This window comes from Dama dama, chromosome 22 (assembly GCF_033118175.1).
Source record: "Dama dama isolate Ldn47 chromosome 22, ASM3311817v1, whole genome shotgun sequence".
Lineage (NCBI taxonomy): Eukaryota > Metazoa > Chordata > Mammalia > Artiodactyla > Cervidae > Dama > Dama dama.
The window spans coordinates 49,368,454-49,385,748 of record NC_083702.1 but is presented as its reverse complement, the minus strand read 5'-3'; the positions used below and the strand labels follow the sequence as shown (position 1 = coordinate 49,385,748).

General features: G+C 39.0%; 1 protein-coding gene across 1 annotated transcript in view; it reads left to right on the top strand.

The window, feature by feature from the left end:
• POLR3B (RNA polymerase III subunit B) overlaps window positions 1-17,295 on the top strand; it is a 109,877-nt gene that overhangs the window by 20,713 nt on the left and 71,869 nt on the right. Inside the window, exons 10-12 of the mRNA XM_061125448.1 lie at window positions 3,231-3,353; window positions 11,016-11,135; window positions 13,419-13,553. Of these exons, the coding sequence (XP_060981431.1) occupies window positions 3,231-3,353; window positions 11,016-11,135; window positions 13,419-13,553 (378 nt within the window). The remainder of the gene's footprint in view (window positions 1-3,230; window positions 3,354-11,015; window positions 11,136-13,418; window positions 13,554-17,295) is intronic.

The window sequence follows — 17,295 nt, the reverse complement described above, 5'->3', positions numbered from 1 at the left end:
GGTGTTGTCTTGCCGAACGAAAGGGGGCTGACCGAGAATGCATCTGCTGTTTCAGCTCTAGAATTCTGTTTGTTTCAGTGAGGCCTTTTTCTGCTGTATCGTTTTGCCTCCTTGGTTTGGCACCTGTTCTACACAGATCTCATCTGCTTTAGTGTTTTGTTTTTTTGGTTTTCTTCAGTGTTTGGGCTTTCCCTGAGAAGTGAGATTACATTCAAGTTTTACATTCAAGATTTTAGAGAAAGATGACTGCAAACTATTGCCTTAGTGTTGTTTTTGTAAAAATATGTTGGTTCCATTGAAACCCGTTATTTTGAGAGATTGACAGGTAAAAATTAACTTATATTCTAACTGGCTTTTCACAGAGAAGTACTGTCATCTGTTATTTCTGAGTGGCTCCTTGGCAGACCACAAAGGATAGATGGTACTAGATGTATGCCATCACCATCAGAGTAGATGCATCTCTGTGTTTGGTTAAAGGATAATCTAGGGTTGTTGTTTTTTTTTAATTAGAGCTGATAATTTTTTAGCATTGCTGTTCTTTAATCCATGGAAGATTAAATGTGTGTGTTTTTCTTTTTTTGACTGCGCTGGGTCTTCATGGAGGCACATAGGCTTCTCTAGTTAACGTAGCTTTAGTAGCTCCATTGCATGTGGCATCTTAGTTCCCTGACCAGGGATCAAACCCTTGTCCCCTGCATTGAAAGGTAGATTCTTAACCACTGGACCACTAGGGAAGTCCTAGGAAGACCATGTTTTAATGAATCTGTGTAGTGTTTAGAGTTGTTGTCTGGTGTCCATTTGAATTAATGCATTGTATCAGAGATAAAATGACATGAAAACTGACATGAAAATTAACAAATAAAAAAAAGGTGTGTATCCTGAAAACTTCTTCATTTTGTTCACGAAACAAAAAGTTTTTTCAAAACAAGTTGTATGCTTAAAATATTAAGTTTAAAAAAAAATATTAAGTTTAGTGGATTTCACTCCCAAAGTTGGTTTATTGCTGAGTAACAAATCACAGCAGAGTCTGTTGGTCAGGGGTTTGGGCCCTGGTATACAGAGTAGTCCTGGCTCAGGGTCTTTCATGAGGCGAGGCGTCTACTAAGGCTTCAGTCATCTGAAGACTGGATTGGAGCTGGACGTGGCTGACCCTCAGGGTAAGAGACCTGACTTCTCATTACTGGCCCTTCCATGGGAGCTGGAGTGTCTCCATGACATGGCCGCTGGTCCCCAGAGGAGCCAACAAGAAGCTACAGAACCTTTGTGACCCAGGCTCCAGAGTCATACGGTGGTTTTCTAACTTTTATCTATAGAAGTGAGTCTTTAAGTTTAGCCCAAACCCAAGCAGAGGTGCATCTTGATGAGGGTGACAGAGGAGAGTGAAAAAGCTGACTTAAAACTCAGCATTAAAAAAACTAAGATCATGGCATCCGGTCCCATCACTTCATGGCAAATAGATGGGGAAGAAGTGGAAACAGTGACAGATTTTTCTATTCTTGGGCTCCATAATCACTGTGGATGGTGACTGCAGCCACAAAATTAAAAGACATTTGCACCTTGGAAGAAAAACTATGACAAACCTAGACAGCAGAGACATTACTTGCTGACGAAGGTCCATCTAGTCAAAGCTATGGTTTTTCCAGTAGTCATGTATGGATATGAGAGTTGGATCATAAAGAAGGCTGAGCACCAAAGAATTGATGCTTTCAAATTGTGGTGCTGGAGGAGACACTTGCAAGTCCTTTGGACTGCAAGGAGATCAAACCAGTCAATTCTAAAGGAAATCAGTCCTGAATATTCATTGGAAGCTGAAGCTTCAATACTTTGGCCACCTGACGAGAAGAGCCGACCCATTGGAAAAGACCCTGATGCTGGGAAAGATTGAAGGCAGGAGGAGAAGGGAATGACAGAGGATGAGATGGTTGGATGGCATCATGACTTAAAGGACATGAGTTTGAGCAAACTCTGGTAGATGGTGAAGGACAGGGAAGCTTGGAAGGCTGCAGTCCATGGGTCGCAAAGAGTCGGACACCACTGAGCGACTGAACGACAGCAACTGTCCTAGCAAGCTTCGAAACTTTCAGTGAGCTTACATCTGATCCGAGATATCCAGATTGAATTTGTATGATACAGACTATTAAAATTCAAATGTAGAGTGGTGGAATGTTGAGCTGGAAGGGACCTGGTTTGCCCTGTCATGACGGAAATGAAGACACTCAGGTGGAGGAGGTGATGGGCACTGGTGGTCGTCAGGCCTGTTGACATCCTCTGTCAACTTTGCAGAGGTGCCCCTTCCATTGTGCCCAGCGTGATGCTCTCCGTGTTCTGCATCAGACTCAGAATGTGGTTTTCCCTGTCTCGTGTGTGGAGAAGAGCTAAGAACTAGATCATCAAAGTTTAATAGACGAGTACCCCTGGTTCTCTTTTCTCTGTGTAGGTAAAGGAAGAATTTGAATACAAATGTAACTTTCCCCCTAACTTCTTAGAAGTGGATTTTCTGCCAGGATAGGTTTAGTGAGACTATGCTCTATTTCTTGATGTGGCAGAATGCCAGGCAAATGTGTGAAGGAGTGAGGCTTAGGACGACCATATGGAATCTACAAAGACCTGCGTTGCTGGCTGCCACCTTGAAACACTTAAAGATAAATGGGTTTTTTAAACCTAAGGGTGTTCTTGGTTTTATAAAAATCTCATTAAAAACCTACATCAAGTAGAGCTTGATATCTCTAGGATAGTGAGGTAAAACATCCTCTAGGAAAAATTCTTTGAGCCTAAAGGTGCATGATTTGACAGTTCTCAGAAAATTTTGTCTTGCGGCAAAACTCTTTGAGGGTTCTGTTTATTTTCAGCCATGCATATTTTCTGGTTTACTGCTCTTTGCCTTTTTGTTTTGTTTTGTTTTCTTTTTTTTTTTCACTTTGCCTTTGTAATTGTGACCAGGGTCTCTGCTCTCCCGCCCCACTTCCTCGGATACTTATAAAATGTAGAGGGTAGTACACATGCAGAAAGTGCTTGAGAATGTTTGTTTTTCTTTTCCCTCATCAAAATTTTTGTTTCAGGTTCTTCTGCAGCTTGGGCTGTGACTGCCAATGCCAGATGGCACCGTTTCTGAGAAAAGAGCTAGCTTTTGCTTAGAAGTAATACCCACAAACAATGCCAAATTAGCATAAGCAAATGTCAGTGAGTTAACACAAAGCCCACACTCTTTCTATCTTTTCTTCCCTTCCTAGGCCATGGGTGTTGAGAGTGACCAGGAAATTGTGCAGATGATCGGAACAGAGGAGCACGTGATGGCTGCGTTTGGGCCCAGTCTGGAAGAGTGCCAGAAAGCTCAGATTTTCACACAGATGCAGGTGTGTCTTTTCACGTTGTCCTTCACTACGAAAGGGAATTAATTGGAGATTTAATGCTGCTCGTCGCTAAAGCATCAAATGCAGTGACTTTTGCGGGTAGAGATTTGGGGTGGATGTTGGGGAGATGGGAGTACTGGTCAAGGAGCTTCTTTGGCTCATTATTTGAGGGATTGGAGGAGTCTGCCTAGATCAATTATCGGCTTTGGTGTCCAACTGAGAAGCGGAGGGACCAAGAGTCTTTTCTTCTAATGTAATAAATAGCAAGTACTTTTTTTTTCTGTATTTGCCTAGTGACACAATTTTTTAAACTACAGCACTTCTAGTGTAGAAAGCTTTTTTGTGTTTTTTTTTAACAGCTTTCTCTTTAATATTCCTTTTTATTCCCTGCTTCCATTTGCTTTCAGCATCCAGTTGTATGTGGTCTCTATCCCTTTTGCTGAATTTTCAATGTTTCCAGCAAAAAAGACCCAGGCTCAGCATCCCTTTGCCTCTGCAGAGCCTTCATTGACCTGCCTTAGGCACTCCCAGCTGGAACCTGTGGCTTTTAGGACCAGACTCAAAGATGAAGATAGGGAACTGTATATATGCTTTGTTGTTTAGTCACTAAGTCCTGTCTGACTCTGCGACCCCATGGACTGTAGCCTCCAGGCTCCTCTGTCAGTGGGATTTCCCAGGCAAGAATACTGGAGTGAGTTGCCATTTCCTTCTCCAGGGGATCTTCCTGAACCAGGGATCGAACCCACATCGTCGTCTTGGCAGGTGAATTCTTTACGAATGAGCCACCTGGGAAGCCCCTTTATATATGCTAAACATAATCAAAATAATTAGACTTCCCTTTGCATGTGACAGGTAGCCCTCATAGCCATACCCAGGATTTTTAGTTACATATTTGTAAGGTGCTTTGCTAAGAGTAAATCAGTAGTGACCTTCCTCATAGCCATCCTAGTAGGTAGGATTTCTCTACTATAGAGAAGCACAATGGACAGTTCTTATTTATCCGTGTATACATTGTCTATTCTGTTGGGTTGCTTAAATAAGGTATAAATTCCATGCTTTTTTTTTTGTCACCCAGGATATTTTTAGAGATAGCATTTTCCTTATATCTGTTAGTATGTGTTCTGAAAAATGAAATAAGTCTTGATAATTTCATAGACTAAACCGAACATTTAGAAAGATTGATTGTCATATGTAAGTACACATAAATTCCAAAGCAGAAAATAGTAAGGATTATTCTTACCACTGCCTTCTTCTTTTTCTGTAGTTAATTAACGAGTGAACTCTAGTTACCAGGCAGGCAGCATCAGGAGAAGTTGTTTCGATTTCAGTTCAGTTCAGTCTAGTCCCTCAGTCATGTCCGACTCTCTGTGACCCCGTGGACTGCAGCATGCCAGGCCTCCCTGTCCATCACCAATTCCGAGAGTTTACTCAAACTCATGTCCATTGAGTCGGTGACGCTATACAATCATTTCATCCTCTGTTGTCCCCTTCTCCTCCTGCCTTCAATCTTTCCCAGCATCAGGGTCTTCTCAGATGAGTCACTTCTTCACATCAGGCAGCCAAAGTATTGGAGTTTCAGCTTCAGCATCAGTCCTTCCAATGAATATTCAGGACTGATTTCCTTTAGGATGGACTGGTTGGATCTCCTTGCTTTCCAAGGGATTCTCAAGAATCTTCTCCAACACCACAGTTCAAAAGCATCAATTATTCTGCGCTCAGCTTTCTTTATAGTCCAACTCTCACATCCATACATGACTACTGGAAAAACCATAGCTTTGACTAGATGGACCCTGGTTGGCAATGTCTCTGCTTTTTAATAAGCTGTCTAGGTTTGTCATAATTTTTCTCCCAAGGAGCAAGTGTCTTTTAATTTCATGGGTGTAGTCACCATCTGTAGTGATTTTGGAGCCCCCCAGAATAAAGTCTGTCATTGTTTCCATTGCTTCCTCATCTATTTGCCATGAAGTGATGGAACCAGGTGCCATAATCTTAAGTTTCCTGAATGTTGAATTTTAAGCCAACTTTTTCACTTTCCTCTTTCACTTTCATCAAGAAGCTCTTTAGTTCTTCTTCACTTTCTGCCATAAGCGTGGTATCATCTGCATATCTGAGGTTATTGATATTTCTCCTGGCAATCTTAATTCCATCTTGTGCTTCATCCACTCAGCGTTTCTCATGATGTACTCTGCATAGAAGTTAAATAAGCAGGGTGACAATATACAGCCTTGATGTACTCTTTTCCCTATTTAGAACCAGTCTTTTGTTCCATGTCCAGTTCTAACTGTTGATTCTTGACCTGCATACAGATTTCTTAGGAGGCAGATCAGGTGGTCAGGTATTCCCATCTCTTGAATAATTTTCCACAGTTTATTGTGATCCACACAGTCAAAGGCTCTGGCATAGTCAATAGAGCAGAAGTAGATATTTTTCTGGAACTGTCTTGCTTTTTGGATTATCCAACAGATGCTGGCAATTTGATCTCTGGTTCTTCTGCCTTTTCTAAATCCAGCTTGAACATCTGGAACTTCACAGTTCACGTACTGTTGAAGCCTGGCTTGGAGAACTTGGAGCATTACTTCACTAGCGTGTGAGATGAGTGCAATTGTTCAGTAGTTTGAGCATTCTTGGGCATTGCCTTTTTTTGGGGTTGAAATGAAAACTGACCTTTTCCAGTCCTGGAGCCACTGCTGAGTTTTCCAAATTTGCTGGCATATTGAGTGCAGCACTTTCACAGTATCATCTTTTAGGATTTGAAGTAGCTCAACTGGAATTCCATCACCTCCACTAGCTTTGTTCATAGTGATGCTTTCTAAGGCCCACTTGACTTCACATTCCAGGATGTCTAGCTCCAGGTGAGTGATCACACCATCGTGATGATCTGGGTCCTGAAGATCTTTTTTGTATAGTTCTTCGGTGTATTCTTGCCACCTCTTCTTATTTCTTCTGCTTCTGTTAGGTCCATACCATTTCTGTCCTTTATTGAGCCCATCTTTGCATGAAAAGTTCCCTTTGTATCTCTGATTTTCTTATAGAGATCTCTAGTCTTTCCCATTCTATTGTTATCCTCCATTTCTTCGCACTGATCACTGAGGAAGGCTTTCTTATCTCCTAGCTATTCTGGTAACTCTGCATTCAAATGGGTATATCTTTCCTTTTTTCCTTTGCCTTTTGCTTCTCTTTTCATAGCTGTTTGTAAGGCCTCCTCAGACAACCATTTTGCCTTTTTGCATTTCTTTTTCTTGGGGATGGTCTTGATTCCTGCCTCCTGTACAATGTCACGAACCTCCATCCATAGTTCTTCAGGCACTCTGTCAGGTCTAATCCCTTGAATCTATTTCTCAGTTCCACTATATAATCAAAAGGGATTTGATTTAGGTCATACCTGAATGGTCTAGTGGTTTTCCCTACTTGATTCAATTTAAGTGTGAATTTGGCAATAAAGATTTCCATGATCTGAGCCACAGTCAGCTTCTCGTCTTGTTTTTGCTGACTGTATAGAGCTTCTCCATCTTTGGCTGCAAAGAACATAATCAGTCTGATTTTGGTGGTGACCATCTGGTGATGTCCATGTGTAGAGTCTTCTCTTGTGTTGTTGGAAGAGGGTGTTTGCTATGACCAGTGCGTTCTCTTGGCAAAACTCTGTTAGCCTTTGCCCTGTTCTATCTTTGGTCTTCATTGAAAGTGAACTATTTGATGAACATGCATCTTCGTTATAAACTGCAATTACATTGTAATTATGTGAAGAGAAAATGTTAAATACTTAGGAATTGGCTACATTTGGGGAGATACACTCTATGCTTTAAAGCTGTGTAATGCCTGGATGAACAATTTATCTTAATTATAACCCAGTGGATTCAGTGAGATCCAGTATTCATCTTATTGCATGCATCATCATTGCTGGTCAGATAAGTCGATCATTGTAAAGCTGTTTGAGCAGGAGTTAAACAGTGGATTGGAAGATCATTCATTTATTTCTCTTAAATAGGTACTGACAGAAAATAATGGCTAACTAAAAGTTTCTAAAGTGAATTGGAGAAGTTCTTTTAAAAGATGAGAATATGTGATTAGCTAAGAAAGACAAACATCTCACGTGAGACAAACAGGAAGTAGGAGTTTGAGATGGCTTGTTCTCTGTGTGCTGGATGAAAGCAAATATTAATTATTTGCAGCTGATAAAAGGTTACAGAGGCACAGCTAGTCCAAAATGGTTGATGACTTGCACATATGAGTTAGGGCAACACAAAATATTTTATGTTATTCTAAATAAAAATGTATTATGTAATAGAACTTTTGACATGGCACTTCAGTAGATTGTTTAAAATACATGTTTTGTTCTGTTTTGAATGCCTCCCTTAGTGACTCCTCCATTTATTCTGCTCATAAAGCCCTTTTGCTGCTACATTTGTCACAGATGTTTTACATTATCATTGCCAGGGGCTCTGAAAAATGGAGAAGAAATTAGTTACTACCTTTTTGGAAGGAGAGGCTACACCAGGGGTGGCATCTTGGCCTGTTTATGAAGCCAGCTGGGCTCTTACCCTAGCCCTGACACTGCAGCCCCGGCAACTTTATCAGCTACTCTAGGGAAATGTGAGTTTCTGCTGCATCAGAAGGCACCCCTGTATTCCTGTTTCTTCCTCAAGGAAGTGAAGAATCTTTAGCCTCTTTCCCAAGGGAATTGAAAGACCAAAATTTAATAAAGACAGCTGAGTTTAGGGAAAACTGAAGTGCCTGTCTGTTCCTGGTTCCCACCATCTGCTGACTTGCCTCAATCAGTTACTTAGTTACTACTTCTTGCTTTGTTACTGCAGCTGTGTTTTAAAGGTCTTAGTTTGTCTTACCCTCTGATGGCCTGGTTTTTTTTTTAAAACCAGGAAGGTTCTAGATTTGATCTGCAGTCTTAACAGAGATGTTCCATTCAGTTTCAGGGACTATTTTAGTCAGGAATCAAAAAAAAAAAAAAGATGACAAAATGTCTCGTAAGAGAGACATACAGGTAAGTAGGCGAATACAGTGTGATATAAACACAAATGGAAGTACTCAGTTCTTTATATGTAAGAGATTAAACAGCAGAGAGAAAGAAGTGGGGTTAGGAAAGGCTTCAAAGAGGAAGTGGTACCTGATCTAGGTTTTGAAGCATGGAAAAGAAATTTTTCCAGGGAGGAAACTGGCAGCAGGAATTCCAGGATAAAGAATCAGGGATCCCAGTCCTTTCTTATGACTAAATGGAAACCGGTGTTTTGGTTTTTTTTTTTTTTTTTTAATGCATTTATTCCTCTTACAAAATAATAAGAACCACATGATCTTTTCAAACTTTTTTTATGGAAAAACTTCAAAATATAAAAAGTATACAGGATAGTATTATGAACCCCCATGTGCCTGTCACCCAGCTTCAACATGAAAAACACTTTGCCAGGGACTTCCCTGGTGGGCCAGTGGCTAAGACTTCATGCTCCGAGTGCAGGAGACCTGGGTTTAATCCCTGTTCAGGGAACTTGATCCTGCATATCACAACGAAGATGGAAGATTCCCTGTGCTGTAACTAAGACCTGGTGGAGCAAAATAAATAAATATTAAAAACAGAAAAACTTTGCTATTCTTGTTTCATCTAAAGCTCTATCTCTGCCTCACCTATTACTTGGTTAAGTTTTTAAAATTTATTTTTATTTGGGGGGAAAATTGCTTTACAATGTTGTGCTGGTTCCTGCTGAGTGGCAACACAAATCTGTCATATGATTAGTTTTTAACATTTCACTTTTTAGGTAAAGTGTATATACACATATTATACAAATCTTAATTGTATACTTTTTATAAGATACAGAATATTTCCATGACCCCTGAAAATTCCCTCATGCCTCTTCTAATCAGTTTTCACCTCCATTCCTGTTTTTCCCCACTTTTCTTATTTTTTTCACCGTGGATTAGTTTTGCCTATTCTGGAACTTTATATAAGGAATTATGCAGTATATACTTCTTGTTTTGTCAGCTTCTTCTGTTGAATGTATCGACTTAGATTCATCCAAGCTTTTCCTTATTACGTTGTGTATCCATGTTCTTCATTCCTTTTAATTGTTGAGTAGTGTTCCATTGCATGAATATACCACAGTTTGTTATCTTTTCCTGTTGATCGACATTTGGTTTGTTTCACTCTTTGGCTGTTATGAATAAAACTGCCATAAACATTCCTGTCCAAGTCTCTGCCTAGACAGTTTGGCATTTCTCGTGGATAAATACCTAAGAATAGAATTGCTGGATCAAAATGCAGTTGTGTGGAATGTTACCCAGCCATTAAAAAGAATGAAATAATGCCCTTTGCAGCAACATGGATGGGCCTAGAGAGTGTCACAGTGACTGAAGTAAGTCAGACAGAGAAGGAGAAATATTCTATGGCATCCATATATGTGGAGTCTAAAAAGGAATGAATGATCCAAGTGAACTTACTTACAAAACAAAGACTTACAGACTTAGAGAACAAACTTACAGTTGCTAATGGGGAGAAGGATCAGGGAAGAGATAGTTAGGGAGTTTGGGATTGACATGGACACACCGCTATATTTAAAGTGGATAACCAGCAAGGTCCTACCGTGTAGTATGTGGAACTCTGCTCAATATTATGTGGCAGTCTGGTTGGGAGGGGAGTTTGGGGGAGAATGTATGTGTATGACTGAGTCCGTTTACTCTTCACCTGAAACTATCTCAACAGTGTTAATTGGCTAAACCCCAACCCCCCCCCCCCCCCAAAAGAAAAATCAGTTGTGTATGTAACCTTTATAAAGTCAGAGCTGCCAGGGGCGACAGTACCATTCTGCAGTCCCCTCAGCCGCGCCTGAGAGTTCTGGTTGCTTCACGTCCTCACCAGCATTCACTGTTGTTAGTCTTTGTAACTTGAGCTGTTCCACTTTGTTCTGGTGGTATCTCATTGTGACTTTAATCGTGCATTTTCCAGATGACCAATGACATTGACTACTTTTTATGTGCTTACTGACTTCCTTTATAGCTGAAATCATGTAAATCTTCTGACTGTTTCAACACTGTTTTCAGCTGTTCTAGGTCTTCTGCTTTTCCACAGGAATTTTGAAATCCAGTCAGTTTGTGGTTTTTAACAAACCTGTCAGGAGTATAATTAACAATAAAAATACATCTTTTGGTCAGTTTGGAGAGAATTTTAACAGCAAGCCATCCTTAAGTTTATTAAATGTTCTAGTCAATGAAAATGACATAACCCTCGATTTATGTAGGTTTTATCTTCTCTCAGCAGCGCTTTGTAGATTTCAGGGTAGAAGTCACACATGGTGTGATTCCTTTTTGAGGAGAGAAAATACTCCCCCTCCCCCCAAAAGAATATTCACCGAAAGTGTTAGCTGTCGACAGGATTCTCTTCGGGTGGAGGATTGATGACCAAAATACTTATCTCCTTTGTATTGTCTAAACTTACTACAATTGTCCTGTATCAATTTTATAGTAAAAAAACAAATTATAAAAAGGGAACTATTTTGTCATTGATTTATGACAAATTTTTTTTTTTTTTTTAAACTAGGACTAATTCAGTTTTCTTTATAAAGGTCCTTGTCTTTTTTGCTTATAGTGTTGTGTATGGGTAGCAACTTAATAAATTCTCTCTGATGTCATTCAAACATTATTGTAATATATTCTGTTTTTTAATAGGCATTAAAATATATAGGGAACAAAGTCAGACGGCAAAGGATGTGGGGAGGTGGCCCAAAGAAAACCAAAATAGAAGAAGCAAGAGAACTCCTGGCTTCTACCATTCTGACCCACGTACCAGTGAGTAAACCCTTTGCAACTGTGAATACTGATCATTGTGGTGTCCATGAACTTCTGCTTGAGTACAGGTTTTCATTAACTGAAGTCTAGTTCTGTAAGAAAAGAGAGAATTCTAAAGAGGACTCTCTGATGGACTGCCCTGGAAGTAATCTTCCATTATCAACAGTTTATTTGTACTTAGAGAATGTTAGCTATATTATGTCATCATCTGATCATGTTTGTTGTCTTGATTCTTCTTTCAATCCAAAATTTTAGTTTTTTCTTTGATATTCAAATATATATTAGGCACTGCTGCTAGATTTCATCTCTGAAGGTCAGAGATGGTGTCTTAGATGTTTTTAAATAAATTAAAAACAAGCTTACAGTGCCTTGCCCATATGTGTAACTTCTTGAAAAATTGTAGTAAAACATACAAAAAATAAAATTTATTCTTTTTATGTGTATGTTTCTGTGGGATTATGTACATTCTCACTGTTATGTTACCATCACTACCGTAGATAGTACCATAGATACTTATTAAAATATTAGACGGACTTATCTTCTAGACCTTGAGCTCACATTGTCCAGTCTTCTTCACTTAGAGTATAGATGCTCAGATCCAGAAAAGCTGGATAATTTTTCGTGTCATCCAGCTGGTTAGTGGTCAGAGAGAGCGAGCTAGAATCCCATCTCCTGACCCTTGAACCAGTGCTTAATATTTATTTTTATTAACTTATTATTAAACAGAGTTCAGCCATATTGGCAAGAGTCATTCTTCCCCTACCCTCATTTAATACATATGTACTCTTTCTAAGTTATAAAATTGTTAGTCAGACTTATCTTGTTAACCAAATAGTCTGGTTTATGTTGACTTTTAGCATGTGTATTATTCACAAATGATCTCATTTAAGAATTGCACACTCTACCTTCAGGGGCTGATTATAAATAATGAAAAGTTGAGGGAACAGTAGAAGTGAACAGTGACCAACTAAACACATGAAGATATAGTTTTCTTATTTTGAAACACCTTGTTAGCCAAATAATATGGGTCTATGATTTTGCCCTTTTGCTGCCATTTGTGTGTGCCCTTGATCTGATTCAGAGAATTAGGAAAGTAAAACAAATTTTATAATACGAATTCTTTATAAACAAGCCTATGAAATATTCCTTAGAATTGACAGAAACTTAGACTACTCTCAATATTCATTGTTTGGGATATAGAGAAAGAATTTACCTGCTTATCTAAGATTTTTGTCTCTTCAAATAAACCAGTGCAATGGTTTAGCCAGTTTTGATTTAACTTACTGATGGGCCAGATTCATTTATGTAGATTTCAGTTGTACAAGAGAAAATTAAATAGAACATTTGCAGCAATTTAGTCATCAATCTGTTCATTTATTCCATAGATATTTGTTGAGTCCTGACTGTTTTAGTACCATTCTTGTTATTTATCGCTGCACAGCAAGTATTTCCAAAAGTTAGTAGCTTGAGATAACTGTTTATTGCTCTCTCTCAGGATTCTCAGGTCTGAAGGGGCTCAGTGATAGGGAGGGAGGTTCTTTGTTTTGTTTTAATATTTATTTATTTAGTTGCATCAGGTCTTAGTTGTGGCACATGGCTCTAGAGCACACGGGCCTCGTCGTTGCAGCTCAGGCTTAATTGCATCACGTCATGTGGGATCCTAGTTCCCCAGCCAGAGATCAAACCTGTGTCCCCTGCATTAGAAGGAGGATTCTTAACCACTGGACCACCAGGGAAGTCCCAGGAAGGAGCTTCTTGACATGAGTCTCATGAAGTTGCAGACAGATAGCCGCTGAGGGTGGAGTCATCCAAAGGCTTGACTGGGCAGAACATCAAAGATGTGTCATCAGTCACATCTCTGACTCCTCACTGCCTTTCCAAGTGGCCCTTTTCTCCCCAACAGAGTATCCTAGACTCATTCTCATTTGGTGCTTCAGGACTCTTAAAAGGAAAGAAGTGGAAACTGCTAGTTTACAAGCCAACCCAGAGATGGTGATTAACTTCACCTCTTCATGAAGGAATGACGTGAAACATACGGGGAGGGAAGGAGTTGATGGTTGTCATCTTTGAAGAAAAACTGCCGCAAGTATTGAGTACAAAGATGAAAAGTCATCATCTCAGCTTTTAGAGAGTTTATAGACTGGTTGAATTTTTTGAATAAGGAGAATTGTAACAATTCATTTTTTTCTTATTTAAATATTATAGCATTGGTTATTTTCTTGAGGCACCTTAAATTTTAATGTGTAGAGTCTTAAAATTTTTTCTCTAATTTCTGAATTACAGGTTAAAGAATTCAATTTCCGAGCCAAATGTATCTATACTGCAGTGATGGTGAGAAGAGTAATTCTGGCCCAAGGAGATAATAAAGTTGATGACAGAGATTATTATGGTAACAAGAGGTTGGAGTTGGCAGGACAGGTGATTTAACTATTTTATGTCAAATCTTATTTTCCTCAATAAAAATTAATTTACTATTCATTTTAGGTAGGAGGAGGAGACAGTTGAATGGAATATAGGTTTGTATATTTGGAATATAAACATTCATATGTGACTTACTACCTCTTTGACTTAAGAATTTCTTGAACTATGAAAACTCTTAGTTCTTTAAGTATGTTAGTAGTGTTACCTATATTATATCTTTTTTGGTATGTTTATAGTCTCATTGTGTTTAATATAGAAAGTGATGTATGATATTAAGTAGTATCATTTATTCAGTTAACAGATGTCTATTAAACTTCTACCATGTGCCAGGCATACTTATAGAAACTGGGGATAGAGGAAAAATAAGATAGACAAAGGTCCCTTTTCTATCTTGTGGCTTAAAAGAAGTGCCTTGATGTGGTGGTCTCTGTTAATGTCCTACTTAGAGTTCACTAAATTCTTCAGTCTGTAAATCTATGTCTAACTTAATTTGAGACATTTTTAGAACCTATTTCTTCAAATATCTTTTTAAAATTATTCTCTCTTGTCCTTCTAACTCATATTATCTTGTTTGACCCTTTGATATTGAGGCTCTGTTAATTTTATTTTCCCCAGGTTAGCTCTCTTCTTCAGGTTGGATAGTTTCTACTGATCTATTTTCAAGTTCCCTAATTTTTCTTATGTTGTCTCTAACATGCTTATTACATTGATCCAATTAATTTTTTAGTTCAGATGTTGTGTTTTCAGTTCTAGAAATTTCATTCTGATACTTTTAGCTTCTGTTTCCCTACTGAGATTTCTTACTTGTTTATTCATCACAACCATGTTTTCATTTACATCCTTGAACCTTAACAGCTGTTTTAGAATCTTGGTCTCATTCCAACAACTTAATCATCTTAGGGTCAATCTCTTGATTAAATCAGTCGCTTGATTAAATATCTCTTTGAAAAAGTGATATATATTTTAAGCTGAGCCCTCAGACATTCCAGCTGAGACTTGAGAGGAGAATCCAGTCTCATACAACCTCTGGAACTGCATTCTATTAGGAGACCCACACGAGCAACATATGTCTTCAGGCAGTGCCCTTATTGGAGGAACTGGAAGAGGACCAGTATTTCTGGAGTGTGAGGTATGGGGGTGGTGAGAGAGCACGTTGGAGAACTAGCATCGTACGCCATGGGAAGGGGTTTGGATTTAATTGCTCCTGCAGTAGAGAATCACAAGAGAGTTATAATCAGAGAAGTGACACCATCAATTTCAGTTTAAAAGGTCTTATTTGGAGATGAACCTGCCAAGAAAGTCCAAATTAGGAGACTGTGGCACTATTCCAGATGAGTGATGGTGGCTGCGATCATAACAGCAGATATTAATTACCACGTCTAAAATGTAAAAAACTGGAATTATAATCGTATCAGTGTTTTCTGAGAAAAAATTAATGACTGGAATACTTGGGAAGTTGTTTGGCCAATGGCTGAGGCTAACTGGTGGGCTCTTGGCCACCTTCAGATTGACCACAGTTCAGGGGATTGATTGTGTGTAACCCTACCACCAACAATCCCAATTTTTTACAGATCTTTATAATTGGAAAAGAAATCTTAATGTTCAAATAGTCCTTTAAAAAAAAAGTGTTGGTTGTTCGGAGGACTAAGGAATGGGGTCGAGAGGGGAGAGGAAAAGACTATCCTGTTGCTTAAAAAATTAGAATTAAAAAGAGGGTTCCCATGTGCAAGAAAACATTGCTTTATAAACAGTGTAAGAACATAAAAGGGATTGTGTTGGCAAAAATTTGTAAAAACAATAGCTGCTAATTTCGCACCCCATGGGATGAGGAGGTATGAATGTGCTTCAGCGTTAGATAACAGCTGTATCCACTGGCCAGGCGGGTTCACAGAACCTTCCCTCAGTTTCACTGCCACCAGAGGGCTGGCCGGCTGGCCGCCAGTAGAGGTGTTAGCAAAACCTACCGGTTTCAGGCTTAATCTTTGCACCTACCTTTTCTCTTTCGGTAATGTGTTCATTATTTGCCGAGCATTACTCTATTCTTTGTCTGCAGATTTTTTTGTTTCTAATGCAGCTTGCTTTGTATGGGTGAGATATGGAACGGCACCAAAATCCGGCACCCTGGAAAGCCAGGGATTTCCACCCGGTGACAAAAGAATGCCGTCTTGACTTCAGAGATTGCCTAATCCCAGCTGTTCTGATAATGTAATTAAGGCTGCCTAATGTCTTTAATTTTGCAACCAGTTTGTGTGAAAAGGAGAATTTGGCACTCTGAAGGCTTAAACACTAAATAGCAATCTCAAGACGCCTAATTAGAATTCTCTGACATTAAGCTAATTGGTGAAACTGTATTTCAGCAGCTTAACTTCTTTATTAATTTTTTTTTTTTTTAGCATTTTCATTGAAAATCAATTGATGAGCTGTCAGCATTTTTTCTTAAATATAATTTGCTCTTTAGTGCTCCTGTCTTAGGCAGGCTGAAAGGCCTCATGCCAACAGTGAGAGGTATTGAATATTATAATATCACCAACATTCCATCCCTTTTCATCATTTTACTCTTGACCTAAATAATGTGGCTTCTGGTGGGAATAGGCCTTGTAGCTTCTTACTGCTCTGTGAACTGGAGAATGTTATTTCTCTTATGAAGAAATTTGAAGGGTGGAGAAATTTATTAATGAGGCCGTAGTTTTGTTGAGTGTGCTCTTGCTCTTTACTTGTTTAGTACTGGAGCATTTCCTTGTACTTGAATCAGGGGGCTACAACAAATTCATCTGGGAGCCCCAAAAAAACTTTGTTGCAATTTGAGACACAAAAGTCTTAAGTGTAAGGGACTAATTAAAACAGAGCGGAGCTTTTGTGGTTAAAGGTTAAGGGCATTTGCTTCTGTTCAGGATACTTATTCAAGTCCCTTTGCCAGTTTCCACAGGAAGTTGCTGAAATGGGCTTGTCCATCCCTCTCTTCCCCTGCACCTGCTTCCATTCCCATATTCTTTTTCATGAAGGAAACTGCTGGGTCTGAGTGGAAGAAAAGATTAAGCTCTCAGAGGAGGAAGTTTTCTTTTTAGAACACTTCAGACATGGCAAATCAAGGACCCTGGCTTTCCCATCTGTAAAGTTGATTTTGTAGAAAAGTAGAAGGATGTGTCTCTCTTAAGGGAAAAGAGTGTAAAATCACGTTCTACCTAGGAAATGCTTTCTTCAACAGTGGCTGGAAGAGAAGACTCATTGGCTTTCATGTCTTCTAAATTATGAATCAAAAAACTACCTGTGGGTTGTAAACATTCAAGGATATAGTGTGGAATTTGGAAAATCTTTAGCTTAGAAGATTTCTGTGAACTTTAGAATTCCTGAATTATATAAGGAATGTATATATAATGTCCTCCAATACTACATTACTATTGTGCTAGGTAGCTTAGATTACATACATATCCAACTGTTTTCTTCCTCTATAAAGGAATAAGAAACAAATGTAGTTGATTTTTCAGGGGAATTTAAGTAGTTGTAATTTTATATTTGATTATTGAAGAAGTATGCCTATTATTTTTTTTTCTTTCTTTTTTTTTCTTTCTTTCTTTTTGTAGTGGGTTTTGTCATACACTGAAATGAATCAGCCATGGATTTACATGTATTCCCCATCCTGATCCCCCCTCCCACCTCCCTCTCTACCCGATCCCTCTGGGTCTTCCCAGTGCACCAGGCCCGAGCACTTGTCTCATGCATCCCACCTGGGCTGGCGATC